At 54.5% G+C, this 12729-nt stretch overlaps 6 protein-coding genes across 6 annotated transcripts; 3 read left to right on the top strand and 3 right to left on the bottom strand.

The window, feature by feature from the left end:
• The first annotated feature begins 60 nt into the window (after positions 1-60).
• PV07_05318 (uncharacterized protein) lies at positions 61-1895 on the top strand. Its single transcript, XM_016392202.1, has 2 exons — positions 61-312; positions 369-1895. Exons 1-2 carry the CDS (start codon positions 283-285, stop codon positions 1185-1187), a joined length of 849 nt encoding a protein of 282 aa, XP_016249721.1. The 5' UTR covers positions 61-282; the 3' UTR covers positions 1188-1895.
• PV07_05319 (uncharacterized protein) lies at positions 1335-3368 on the bottom strand (the record flags this gene model as incomplete). The annotated part of the gene is made up of 2 exons (XM_016392203.1): positions 1335-1477; positions 1541-3368. The coding sequence occupies 2 exons, from the start codon at positions 3366-3368 to the stop codon at positions 1335-1337; spliced, it is 1971 nt and encodes a 656-aa protein (XP_016249722.1).
• Positions 3369-4232: 864 nt separating this feature from the next.
• Positions 4233-5998, top strand: PV07_05320 (uncharacterized protein; the record flags this gene model as incomplete). Its single annotated transcript, XM_016392204.1, has 3 exons — positions 4233-4679; positions 4802-4886; positions 4983-5998. 3 exons carry the CDS (start codon positions 4233-4235, stop codon positions 5996-5998), a joined length of 1548 nt encoding a protein of 515 aa, XP_016249723.1.
• A 3133-nt stretch (positions 5999-9131) lies between these two features.
• PV07_05321 (uncharacterized protein) lies at positions 9132-9854 on the bottom strand (the record flags this gene model as incomplete). The annotated part of the gene is made up of 1 exon (XM_016392205.1): positions 9132-9854. One exon carries the CDS (start codon positions 9852-9854, stop codon positions 9132-9134), a length of 723 nt encoding a protein of 240 aa, XP_016249724.1.
• A 631-nt stretch (positions 9855-10485) lies between these two features.
• Positions 10486-11281, bottom strand: PV07_05322 (uncharacterized protein; the record flags this gene model as incomplete). The annotated part of the gene is made up of 1 exon (XM_016392206.1): positions 10486-11281. A coding segment is annotated over one exon (677 nt), but the record flags the coding sequence as incomplete, so codon positions are not given.
• Positions 11282-11437: 156 nt separating this feature from the next.
• PV07_05323 (secondary thiamine-phosphate synthase enzyme) lies at positions 11438-12697 on the top strand. The gene is made up of 2 exons (XM_016392207.1): positions 11438-11937; positions 11991-12697. Exons 1-2 carry the CDS (start codon positions 11452-11454, stop codon positions 12147-12149), a joined length of 645 nt encoding a protein of 214 aa, XP_016249726.1. The 5' UTR covers positions 11438-11451; the 3' UTR covers positions 12150-12697.
• Positions 12698-12729: the final 32 nt, after the last annotated feature.

Here is a 12729-nt window from a genome sequence, read left to right on the forward strand (position 1 = left end):
ACAAATCACAGCTGCTCCGAGAAGTGCGCGAGATCTCGCCGAGATGCCACGACGGACGAACCACCTCGCCGACCACTACGACATCGACGTGTCATCGAGCGCTGGCTGTGCCTGGAGAAGAGCTGGTATATCAATCATGAAGCGCTTCTCGAGCATCGACCTGCCCTCGTCATTAACCTACACCGTCTACGTTGAGCAGAAGTTTCTATCATTGACCACGAACACCCAGTGCTTGTCAAGCGAAAACTGTGTAAGGCGAACTCCATCACAATCACCCCACAAATGGATCCCCCATGCGAAGAGTGCATCAAGGTAGGATTGCTTCAATCCGAATTTGACAAATGCACTCCACTCACCGCGTTCCCCAGGGCACCATCCACCACGGCCAACCCCAGGGCACCGAAGAAGAAATCCACGGCCTGAATACCTACGTGGTCGGCAACCGGACCAACCCGAGCGGTATCATCGTGGTCTACTCAGACATCTTCGGCCTCCCATTGCCCAACAACAAACTGATCGCTGACGCCTACGCCAAAAGCGGGCAGTGGCTGGTCTATCTCCCCGACTTCTTCAAGGGCGACCCCGTGCCGCTCAAGACCGCCGATGTTCTGATCCCAGTCGACGCAAAAAAGCAGTCGACGCTGGCGAAGTACACGGGCCTTCTCGCAAAGGCGCCGTCGCTGGTCATGTGGATGGCGCGGCACAAGGAAGGGCCAACCAACAAGGTCTGCATGGATTTCCTGCAGGCGCTGAGGCGCTCGACCCCCGCAAGCCAGAAGATCGGCATGGTCGGATTCTGCTGGGGCGGCAAGTATGCGATTCGGGCCGGGCTGGAGAGCAACATGATCGAGGTTGATGGCAAAAAGGTGCCCCTCGTGGATGCCGTGGCGGCCATGCATCCGAGCCATCTGTCCCTCCCAGGCGACGTCGAGACTCTGGTCGTCCCCGTCAGCATTGGATGGGGACTGGAGGATCAGGGCGTCAACATTGAGCAGAAGGGCAAGGTGGAAGACATCCACGCGAGAGCAAAGGCAGCGGGGAGGAAGATGCCAGAGGTAGAGCACAGGGTCTATAAGCCGGGACGGCATGGGTTTGCTGTACGAGGCAATCCAGACGATCCAGAGGAGCGGGAATGTCTGGAGGGCTCGGAGAAGCAAGTCCTGGACTGGTTCGCCCGCTGGCTTTGAAATTCGCTAGGAGATTTGGAGTTCGCGTGTCGGTCGAGCGAATAGTGAGTGGTATGAAAGACTGGTTAATCCGCTGATAGTAGATCTGTAAGTTATGTTGTTGGCGAACATCGCAATCTCACGCTAACCGATCGAGCGACTCTCGTATCACTCTCCACCACTGACCACTACTTGTCTTCCTTTGCGCAGCCTCGGCAGGTGAATAGGCACAATAAGACTCACAATGAGCACTGAAGCAACCACGGCGCAGACAAAAGTGGTCCGCAAGGATGCAGCATATGCGTCAATCACTGTACCAAGCGTTAGCATTTCCTCTGCTAGGGTCGACCACGAAAAGGGAGGGAATCACCAACCTCGTCCTTGTGCCTGCGGGTCAAGCAACCCAATCTCCTGCACCGACGACCTTACTTTTCGAATAACGTCCTCGTCTGCCACATACCTCTCCAAGTTCGGAAGCAAGCTGTTCTGGAAGACCAGGCTCGAGATAGCAACCCCCAAAACCACCCCTAGATTCCGCCACAGCCCAATGGTGGTCGTTACCACTGCTTGGTTGGCCTGCTCAGACACCGCCAGGGCGCTCATCATGGTGTTCGGGAAGACAAATCCCTGTCCTAATGGTACTCCGGTGATGAGGATCATGCTCACCGTAGCCGAGGTATTCTTGGTCATGAAGAGAATGGCCACCGAGCCGGCAAGGTACATGAGACTCCCAAAGACCAGGGTTGGCTTGAGCCGTCTCGTATAAGTGATGATATATCCCGTCGAAACGCCCGCCAAAGACCCGACGAGGCTCGGGACGGCGAGTCGAAAGCCGGAGCTGGAGGCAGACGTAAGCAGGACAACCCTGAAGAAGAGTGGCGCGTTGAACAGGACTGTGTTGGAAGCAATGCCTCCTAACAGATTGGCAAAGACCATATTTGCCACCGGCGCTCTGCAGAGAAGGTGTAGGGGCATTAATGGCTGCTCCGCCCTCATTTCGACACGCACAAAGACACATGATGCAGCAATAGCGACACCGAGACATGTCAGCACCAACGGGGAGGTCCAAGAGAGTATGCTGCCTCCCATGTTCAGTACGAGGATGAGAGAAGTGATGGCGGTGATCAGCGAGGCGGATCCCGACCAGTCGAAGGTCTTGAACGCGAGCCACTTGCCGCCTTCTTCGGAGCAGCCTACCATTGGACCAACAACCGATGGCATAAAGAAGCCACCTAGGATGAAGCACAGGCATATGACGGGCACCTGGACGCCAAATGCCCATCTCCACCCGAGACTGTCGCAAAGCCATCCACCGAGAGCAGCACCACACGCCGACCCCAACCCAAAAGCGAGATTGATGTGTGATTGGAACACCCCTCGATATTCAATGCGGACAAGGTCACTGACGATAATCAGACCCACAGACATGGTACCGCCAGCACCTAGTCCGCACGCCGCTCGGGCTGCTATGAAGCTCTCGATACTTCCTGCCAGGGCGCACCACAGCGTGGTCAATCCGAAAATTGCCAACACAAGCAAGAGGACTGGCTTTCTTCCAATCGTGTCTGACAAGCGTCCAAACAAAGGTTGAAAAGCCGTACTGGTGATGAGGAAGACAGTGCTCAACCACGATGCATATTGTGACGCTCCAAAGTAAGAGGTAATGACAGGGTGGCTGGATGCCATCAAAGTCGAGTCGAAACAGGCGATGAAGTAGCCCAGCAAGATGACCGTAAAGACCCACCAAAAGCGCTGGGGGCTTATCGAGACGAACTTAGAGTCCTCTATATCTGCTCTGGCACTGGCACTGGCGGTGCCGCATTCGAAATCATCATTGACGAGAGTTCCATACGTTGGTGCGCCGTGTGCGGATAGTAGAGACTGCTTCTGGATGCGGCTCGGCCGCCGGTTGAAAGGTTCCTGATACCAATTGCTCGCCTCGACCAGACTGCCAGTTGGCAATGAACCAAACTGTGCAAGGCTGGTCTGAAAGTCGTCGATGTCGACACCGTCTGATCCGGAACTTGACGATGAACGACGACGCTCAGATGGCGAAGTGGGGAATGAACTGGCTAGTCCGAACAAAGTCGCATCAACGATTACGTTGTCTTTCGTTGCGATTTTTGGTGAATGCGAGTAATGAAGCCGATCTTCATCAAGATGGTCCGCGTTCAAAGACATCGAGGGGAATTCTTCAGCCATATTCGTTGACCACAGGTTTCAATGAATTGACAGAATGCAGTGTGAAAGGGGTGCAGTTATGCAGCAAGGGAGATACCAACGGGTGTTTGCCTCTGGAACTCCAGCAACACTCCGGATGAAATACATGCTCCATCGCGGCAGACTCGAGCAGCTATATCTGTCACACCGACAAAGACTATCGTGTCGCGATCAAACCATGGAAATTGTTGCGACTCGAAATTTTCATCACGGTCAGGCCTCATATTCGGCGGATGCATAACTCGACAACATTTGCCCATGGCCTGCATACCACTGCGGAGGGTCGCACCAGGCCGAGGAATTGCTGGACGCGGCGGGCAGCCAGTTGCGCGTTGGGCAACAGCAGGGAATCATCTTGCACGGCGACGAGCGGGAGATTGACCGGGCGGCCCTGGTCAATCCACCAGATGCGCCGGCGAGATCGGCGTCGGAAAAACTCTTTCGTGGTCGATGTCAATGCTGGCGATAAGAAGCGAGCAGGCGAAATAGCCATTGGCGAGATGAAGGAAGAAGGAAGACGGCCAACACGTGCGAGTCGTTGGCCCGCGGGCAACTTGGTAGCCGCTGCTCTTGTTCGGCTTCCAATGGCGCAGCCTTGTCTTGCCCAGCCCAACGGCCAACGAGGCTGCACGCTGTCCGCGCAAAAACTCTGCCGTCACCACCACCACCCTCCCTCGTATTGATCGAATATATAAAATAACCTCCTCCGTGGGTTTGAGTCGAGATGGCATCGGTATCCAGCACCAAGTCCCTCGAGACCCAGCCTAACTCCAGCATTCGAGCCCGTCGACTCCTTCGCCGACGAAACAGACCTCTCTACCCAGCCCGTCTGGAACAGCAGCGACCATGCACAGCACTGTCGAAATGCCGTCCGAAGAGATGAAGGTGGTGGCCAACCCCAGCCCCGCCACGGATGCCACCAAGGACCTCAAGATCGTCGAGGACGGGATCGTGACGACGACGTCGCTGGGCGAGACGCGCCGCGTGTCCGCCAGCGTCGCTATCGAGCCCGCGGCCGAGCGCCGCCTGGTGCGCAAGTTCGACCTGCGCATCCTGCCCACCCTGGCCGTCATGTACCTCTTCAACTCGCTGGACAAGTCGAACCTGGGCAACGCGAAGACGGCCCATCTGGAGGAGACCCTGCACCTCACGGGCGACGACTACAACATCATCCTGTCCGTGTTTTTCGTGCCCTACGTCCTCACCGCCCCGTTCCTCGGTATCGCGGGCAAGAAGTTTGGCCCCAGCAGGGTCTTGCCCATTATGATGATGAGTTTTGGCTTCTTCAGCTTGGTGAGTTCCGGCCCGGTCACAGGCTCTGACCTCTTGTTCTGCACCCTTCTCTATAACGCCAGCATGACACACTCCCATCCATTTCCGTCTCGATCGACAATAGCACTGACCAGATCTATTAGATGATTGTTGCGGCCTACAACTTCGGCGGCCTTCTCGCCCTCCGATGGTTCTTGGGTATGGCCGAAAGTGCCTTTTTCCCACTCGGTAAGTTCAAATCATAATCTCTCTCTCTCTTTTGCACTCTGCAATTCATGGCATGCTATATGCGTAGCAAGTGCTGATACAAATTCTCTGGGACAGTCATCTACTACCAAACCACCTTCTACCGCCGCGGCGAACTCGCCCGTCGTCTGGCGATCTTCTACGCCGCGTCTTCCATCGCTTCAGCGTTCGGCGGGCTGCTGTCCTTTGGAGTCTTCCAGATCAAATCCGGCAGTCTGGCACGGTGGAGGTACCTCTTTATCATCGAAGGCGGCTGCACGATGCTCTTCGCCATCTTCGCGTTCTGGTATCTGCCCTACGACGCCCAGAGCGCAAAGTTCCTCACCCCCGAGGAGAAGCAGCTCGCGTTCTACCGAATCCAGGTCGACTCCTCCTCGGTGGTAGGCGAGAAGTTCAACCTCCGGTCCGCCCTGGCGATCTTCAAGCATCCCACCAGCTGGATCATCCTAGGTATCGAGATCTGTTTGGGCGTGCCTCTCCAGTCCGTGTCCCTGTTCCTACCCGTCATCGTCTCCCGACTGGGCTATTCCACCGTCAAGACGAACCTTTACACCGTCGCGCCCAACATCTCCGGCGCGGTGATGCTGATCCTATTGGCGTTCGCGTCCGACTACACGCGGCTCCGCTTCCCCTTTGTCGCGCTGGGCTTCGCCTTCACCTGCATCGGCTTCATCATCTACGCCGCGGTCGACGTCCACACGGAGCTGCACGTGGCCTACTTTGCTTGCTTCATGATGACCTGGGGCACCAGCGCGCCCAGCGTGATCCTCGACGTGTGGTACAACAACAACATCGCGGACGAGAACAAGCGCATGATGCTGACGGCCATTGCGGTCCCCTTTGCCAACATGATGGGCGTGGTCTCGAGCAACATCTTCCAGAACAAGGACGCCCCCAAGTACATGCCCGCGCTGCTGACCACGGCCATCTTCGGCGCGTGCGGCTGCTTCCTGACCTTGTTGCTGGGCGCCTGGATGATTGTCGACAACAAGAGGCGGGATCGCCGGGACGGCCGCACCATCAAGGCCAAGGACATCCCCTCGGAGCTCCTCGCTGCTGGTCCTGCCAGTCCCGAATATCGATGGTTTTTGTGAAATGTGGACAATTACACCATGAAAGTAGAAAAGGGGGTCTGGTCCGCCGGACAAGTCTGATCTTGAGCGTGGTTGTGGAATCTGAGCGTTCGGAGCGACGAGATCTGGAGATATCAGTTGGGTGCTCGATAAAAGCATGTGTTTGTTTCTGCAAAACGTCCTCGCTTGGATATGCGAACTTGCTGCCTCGTCAGTGAGAGGCGTCCTTCGACCCGTCTAGTCTCTTTTTTTTTCAGGCTCCGAATGAGAACATTTCTTGAAAGCATGACACTGTTGAATCCCCCTCTTCATTCCAGGCCTCGGGTTATCCAGCTTCTGCGTCCGTTGCATTAGGGGTGGTCGGCTGGAGGATCCGGCTCCCACTGAAACACGTCGCCTCCGCTCCACAGATCGAGATAGAAATCCGGCCCGTTCAGCTCGGTCAGGCTGTGCGGGAAGAAGTCGTACGAGACCCCGCTGGACGTGGTCAGCGGGCTCGTGAACGCGTCGAAATGGCTTGGAGTGGTATCCTCCGTCGCCGCACCCGCACCCGCACCCGCACCGCCGGCCGTCAATGACGACGATGATGACAACGATGTGGGCGCGACGGCAGCTCGGGCGCCCGCTTCCGTCGCCTTGGTCAGGCTCTTGGCCATGTCGTTGAGCGCCATGGCAGCAAACTTGGCAGGCCAGAAGCTAAAGCCATGCGCGGCGAGGAGCGTACGGTAGTACTTCAGGCGGCCGGCCCAGTAGGTGGCGCGGTCCGGGTTGGGGGACAGCCGCTTGAGACTGGCCATGAATGTGCCCGCGAGAGCGAGGTTGAAGCCCGAGCCTGGAAAGATCGTTTCGTCAGCCATTTCCTCCTCTCTCCTTCGGGAGACAGGGGCATTCAACAGAGAGGGTGGCAGAAGCTTACAGGACCACCAAAAAGCGCTCAGCCGGTTGATTTGCAGAGTCTCGACCAGGGTGATGGCGTGCGTCGTGGTCTCGACCGCGCGCTCGACGTACCGGTCCAGAGCAAAATTTCTGCGGTAGAGCTTGGGAAAGATGCCCCGGAGAAGCATGATTCTGGCTGTGATGTACGCGAGTTCCAGACTTCCTGAGGCCGTCAGTCATCAAAGCCCCGACGTTAAAGTTCCCCCCTTTAGCGAGAGAAGACGCTTCTCACCAGTCACATCGGGAAAGAACCGTTGTGTCAGGATCTGATCGAGGTATGTGGAGCGCCAGGTGCTCAACTCGGACTCGATCCTCTCCGCGATGTCGATGATGTGTTCGCCGCTGACCTCTCGAAGGCTGACCACGGAACTGATGGTGAAGAAGATGGAGAGGATTTCGTTGAGAATGACGGTCAATTCGGCCATCGCCACGAAACAGTGTATTCCGGTCACCAATTCCGGCCGTTTTGCACCCTCTCCCGGAGAACCTGAGGTGGCCTCCTCAAAGTCAGCTGCCGTCAGACTGAGCGTGGTGGTGTTGGAAGCATTGATGAACGATGGTCGCCCCAAGGCCATGGCAAACCTGGCCGCAGAGGTCAGTCAAAGACCCAGCGTGGACTGGATGCCCGACGTACCATTTGTCTTGCATGTAAGCGGCCCACCATAGCCGTTTCCTCCGTCGCTTCGTCGACTCTGGTATACTCCAGGTAGAGCAGTCAATATTGAGTCCGAGGTCATGGCACATGGCCACAAGACATCCGATCGCAGCATACATTCCAGGGGCACTGGTACTCCTGCTATAATCAGCGAGAACCCTGGTACGCACGGATGAAAGTACTCACATTTTCCCGCGCAACGCTCTCTGAGTGAAAAGAATGGCGGCCTCAATCGTCTCCAGTGTCGGGGATCGTGCTTCAAGGAGCAAAGCGGCCGTCATGTCTTCGATCAGCACATTGTTGTGGAGCCCTTCCAGCTCCGGAGACGTGTACTTGGATATAATGGCGATGGCGTTGGTGAGGAGCCTGGACTGCTTCTGGCTTTTGATAAGGCTTTCATCCAGTAAAGGAATGGCAGGGTGGGATCTCTCGAGAAAGATTGTCTGCACGACCGAAGCAGTCGGCTCTATCGAACGAGCACGATGAGTTGAAGACGCCGAGGCCACAGATGTGGACGAAGCTGCCCGTTCCTTCGCTTGATCAGAACAATCAACGCCAATAGATGTAGATGGATGCCTCGATCATACTCGAAAGTAAGCCTCATGTGCTGGATCGTTGCCGACAGGTTGATTGCGCTCAGCCACAAAATACACGTCGTCAGTGCCGCTCAACCCAACGTATTTCCCATCGACGCCATTCTTTCGTGCTTCTGCCACATTGGCAGTTGGGACTACCAAGTGAGGGCCAACACCAGAGTTGGCTGATGTCCCGGGCGATTCCTCAGAGGCATCGTCTTGGACAGGAGCATGCGGCTTCGCAGTCGGCGATCGAGCTCGACGCTTTCGAGGCGACGGCTCCGAGCTGAAGGTACATGGGATGGATCGTCTGCTACACAGAGCACAAGCACCTTCTGCATCTCGAACACAGCAGATGCGGCGGCGGCGACAGTTGTCGCAAGGCTTCTGTTTTCGCGAGCGGTACTTCCTGGCGGCCGGAATCTCGGCAGGAGCCATTCTGCAAGGAGCTACTACTCCTTGCGCAAGCCTCAGACTTCGTCCGGTCAGATTCAAACATGTCAACATGATCAACGGCACGAGAAGGCGACGGGGCAAACATGCCAACCACCATGGAAGTGGGTGTCGATCCATCTGATTGGTGTGCCACATGGGGGCTTGAGATAAGACGAAGCCGTCCAATTGGTAGGAAGGAATTCGACAGACCAGAGAGATTTGCAGCCTCTTCGCGACGCGGTTTCAAATTAGCTCTGGACGGGACGCGCATTGGGGAAAGTCGGATGGGTAGAATCGCCTTTCGCCTCTGAGGTGGCTGCAGAAGGAAATAAACTGAAAGTAGGGCTGGATGCCAAAGAAGCCAGCTACCAGCAATCCATATGAATCGAGTGGAGGCTGAACAACCCCAAAAATGAATAATTTGGCCCAAAAGATATGATGAGTTTCCCACTACTGCAATCCTCACCCGTCTGACGTCTGTCTTCGACAAGCAACCTGTAATATCGCGCTCAATCCCACCTGTATAACCAACGGTACTTCAGACCAGGCCATGTCAGGACTTTCCCCCCAAAAAGAGTTGCCGCTTGAAAGCAAACATGTCGTCGAAGGTGCAGAATTCCGGAGCCCCCAATTGAAAATGAGCCGGCAGTCTGGAACGGTACTCTTCTAGAAACTCCCAGAGCTCCTGATGCTGCTGGTTATCTAGACGGCGTAGGATGTATGCGAGACTCATGTGAAAGGAATACCTGTCATGAGCAGGATGGTGTAACTGCAGGAGCTCAGAAAGACGATTGCGAAGGCCGCGAAGCCTGGCCTCGTCGGCAGCAGTAGCGGGGACGGCTTTCAGGGCAATGCCATCTACCAGTGGATCATAACCAACAATAGTCAGTTGGAACGATGGTTCACTGTCGAAAACGAAGTTTTGGAGCTTCTCTTTGAAGAGATCTGTGCATCTGCCCAAGGGAGCATCGAGAGGCAAGTCTGCTGGCCAGACATGAGGCTTGCGAATCTGATCGGTAACGCCTTCAAAGACAGTCATATGCCAGCTTTCGGGCGGGAGCAAGGTATAGAGATGTGCAAACTTGTGCTGCTTCAGTGCATTATGCAGATCTAGCATCGCACGGTACAAGGCGTGGTCTGGAGAGAGATGACAGATGATCGTGTTTCCGGGAAAAGGCAGTACTTTTCCATCAGGGTCAAACTTCCGACCGATCGAAACTGGGTATTCGGGACGTGGGAGGTCTGGCTTGGGTGTTTCACCAGATGAGTTGGCCATGGTGAGCCGCGAGGCCCCGTCGGTGGGATGGAATCTGTGCTGGATGAAGCGGACAAACAAACTTCTCTCAGAGGAGGCTGGAGCTGCTTCTTATCCCTGAAGAACAAAGTCAAATCGGCCCAGGAAGTTGTCCCGTACCAACAAGGTCGCTGTCGTCTTCGAGGCCCAATCCGCTGTTCTTCATGCAAGTCGCACTTTCTTGCCACCTCTAGAGAGCGATTAGGCTTTATAGTCGGCTCGGAGCCGATCTGTAGCCTGCGACTGGTCGTAAAGGCAATGAAGCTATATCGCTCCGACGAACCTCTCGACGTTCATGATCAAGTGTTGTCTTCCAAGGATTTGACGGTTCAAGATTTGCTGAGGTTGCTTGCAAACATGATTGACCAATCCCGAAAGGCAATGCGGTGGCCCGTACAAAAGCTGCCAGCAATACGTGGGTTGGCACGCAGTTAAGCGAGGCCGACAACAAAGAGACAATACCAATAAAGTCCCATCTCTAGTTGAAGTCTAGAGGCTAGCTCGTGACTCTATGGGTGTCTGAAATCATCTGCATCTGCAGGCTGATGCTCAGAAAAGGCTGAACCTTCTTGCTCTGTAAATGCTTTGCCGCGGGAGCAGGATGCAAACTACCAATAATCCCGCTATCAGTGCAGCATTCGACTCGGATACATCGTAGGCTGCGAGAAATGACAAAGGTACAAGTTTTTGAAGGTTTCAATAAGCGTCATCCGTCAAGACATGTCGTTGTACTCAGATTTCTGGCTGCACGATCACCTTCATCTGCTTGATTTCAGCCGCATCAGCAACATTTTGTGCCGCAATGAGAGCTGAAGAATGAAACACCAGGGCATCCGTCTTAGCTTTCAGTTCTTCAATGTTTGCTGACCTGACGCCTCCACCTGGCATGACCACAATCCGGCTGTCTGCTTGCTTCACAAGCTTGGCTAGAACATCACAATTTTGAATGGCGCTTGAAACCCCGCCAGAGGTCAAAATGGTACGACTCCCACAGTCAACAATGTCTTCGAGTGCCTGAAACAAGTCCGGGGTTTCGTCAAACGCGCGATGGAACGTACAGGGCAAAGGAGCTGCCAGCTTGACAAGTTCTGAGGTTCTTGCAGTATCGACGGTCCGGTCCTGCTTGAGGATGCCAAAGACAAAGCCATCTGCGACTGATTTCAAACTGATAATGACATCTTTCATCTCCTGGAACTCTTCAGGCGAATAGACAAAATCACCACCTCGAGGACGAACCATGATATTGATAGGTACCCTGATCTTGTCGCGCAGGTCGGTTAGCCAATTTGAGGGCGGCGTTGTCCCTCCGACATCTGCATTATCACAGAGTTCGATGCGATCTGCCCCAGCCTCACTCGCTGCCACAGCAGACTCGGGATTGAAGCAGGCAATTTCAAGGAGTGCCATGGGCAGATTGATGTCCCTCGTCGATGGTACATGAGCTCTTATCTGACGAGTCCCTGAGAGGAAAGCATTGGGAGTGTTCCTCCAGGAAGGTTTGCCGACAGCCTATGACGTATCGGTGACAACTCGTCGATGTCCGCAGTTTGAGATGCCATCGTCAACACCGTTCAATGATATGCCAGCGTTGGATATCACTCAATCCAAATACTTCACTTTTGTCTCGGTGCTGGTCTTGGTACTTGCGTTATTCCCAGGGTTTCCACAATACATTCTAGGTCTTCCCTTTCGTCTGCTCATATATCCCTTTAAAACGACATCACCCCTCTCTGTTACTTTCGATTGTCCTCCGGGCTGCATCGCGCAGAGCACTCGTTCCAACATGTCTACAGCATGGTTTCAGAAAACCTTCACGCTTCCTGCCAAATCCCGTGGCTCCTACCTCATAACAGATCAAGTTGTGGCGTCTTTACCAGAGATCAAGGAGTACAAAGTTGGACTTCTGAACTTGTTCGTACAACACACTTCATGTGCGCTCTCTTTGAATGAGAACTGGGACAGTGATGTAAGAGAAGATATGAGCGATGCGCTTGATAGGATTGCTCCGGAAGATAGGAAGGGCAACCTATACAGACACTCGGCTGAAGGCTTGGACGATATGCCTGTAAGTGTATATTGACGGCACAGAGTTCACGGTCATACTCATGAGTCGATTAGGCACATATCAAGTCGGCGCTCATTGGAGCAAGCGTAACAATCCCTATCACGGATGGCGCCTTGAACACTGGCACGTGGCAAGGTATCTGGTATTTGGAATTTCGAGCGTCGAAGCATTCAAGAAAAGTGGTAGCGACTATTCAAGGACAGAAACAATAAATGGTTTGTGTCTGACTGCAATGTCCAACCGATCGGTATGCACGCGGGAAAATAGTCCTGAGCTGTGCCTTAGCCCTGTTGTCTCTTCAACAACGTCAAGCGGAGCACAGTGAGAGACTCGAAGCTTCCGAAATTAGCGGATCCCTGTGCCTAAGATGCCATCGAATTCCTGCCTCAAGATTGTCTGCACTATCCACGGAGGTTCCCGGACCATGGTCCTGCCTATCTTGAGGTACTCGAAACTATCGAATGTGGTCAGGGAAAGAAAGAATGAGGTGGGCTCAGAGGGAGCAACCTTGCTCAAGGTATGGGAACAGCTGTTCAAGCATTATGGACCTCCACCTGGAAGCCAACGCTGTTCTTAAACAGGTAAACTATCAAATGAGGGATGAGAATGCCTATGATGCACGGAAGAGCGTGTATCGCCGGCAATGAGTATGCTATCACGTTGGGAGGAGAGAAAGGGAGTCGGCTTCGGTCTGTCTAGGTCTTATTCAGCCTCGCCCATGTGGAATCCAAGAATTTCTGGATGAAATCCGTCACACAGTCTCGTGTCTTGTAGGAGAACGGGGAACTTCAC

This window comes from Cladophialophora immunda (assembly GCF_000835495.1).
Source record: "Cladophialophora immunda strain CBS 83496 unplaced genomic scaffold supercont1.3, whole genome shotgun sequence".
In the NCBI taxonomy this organism is placed as follows: domain Eukaryota; kingdom Fungi; phylum Ascomycota; class Eurotiomycetes; order Chaetothyriales; family Herpotrichiellaceae; genus Cladophialophora; species Cladophialophora immunda.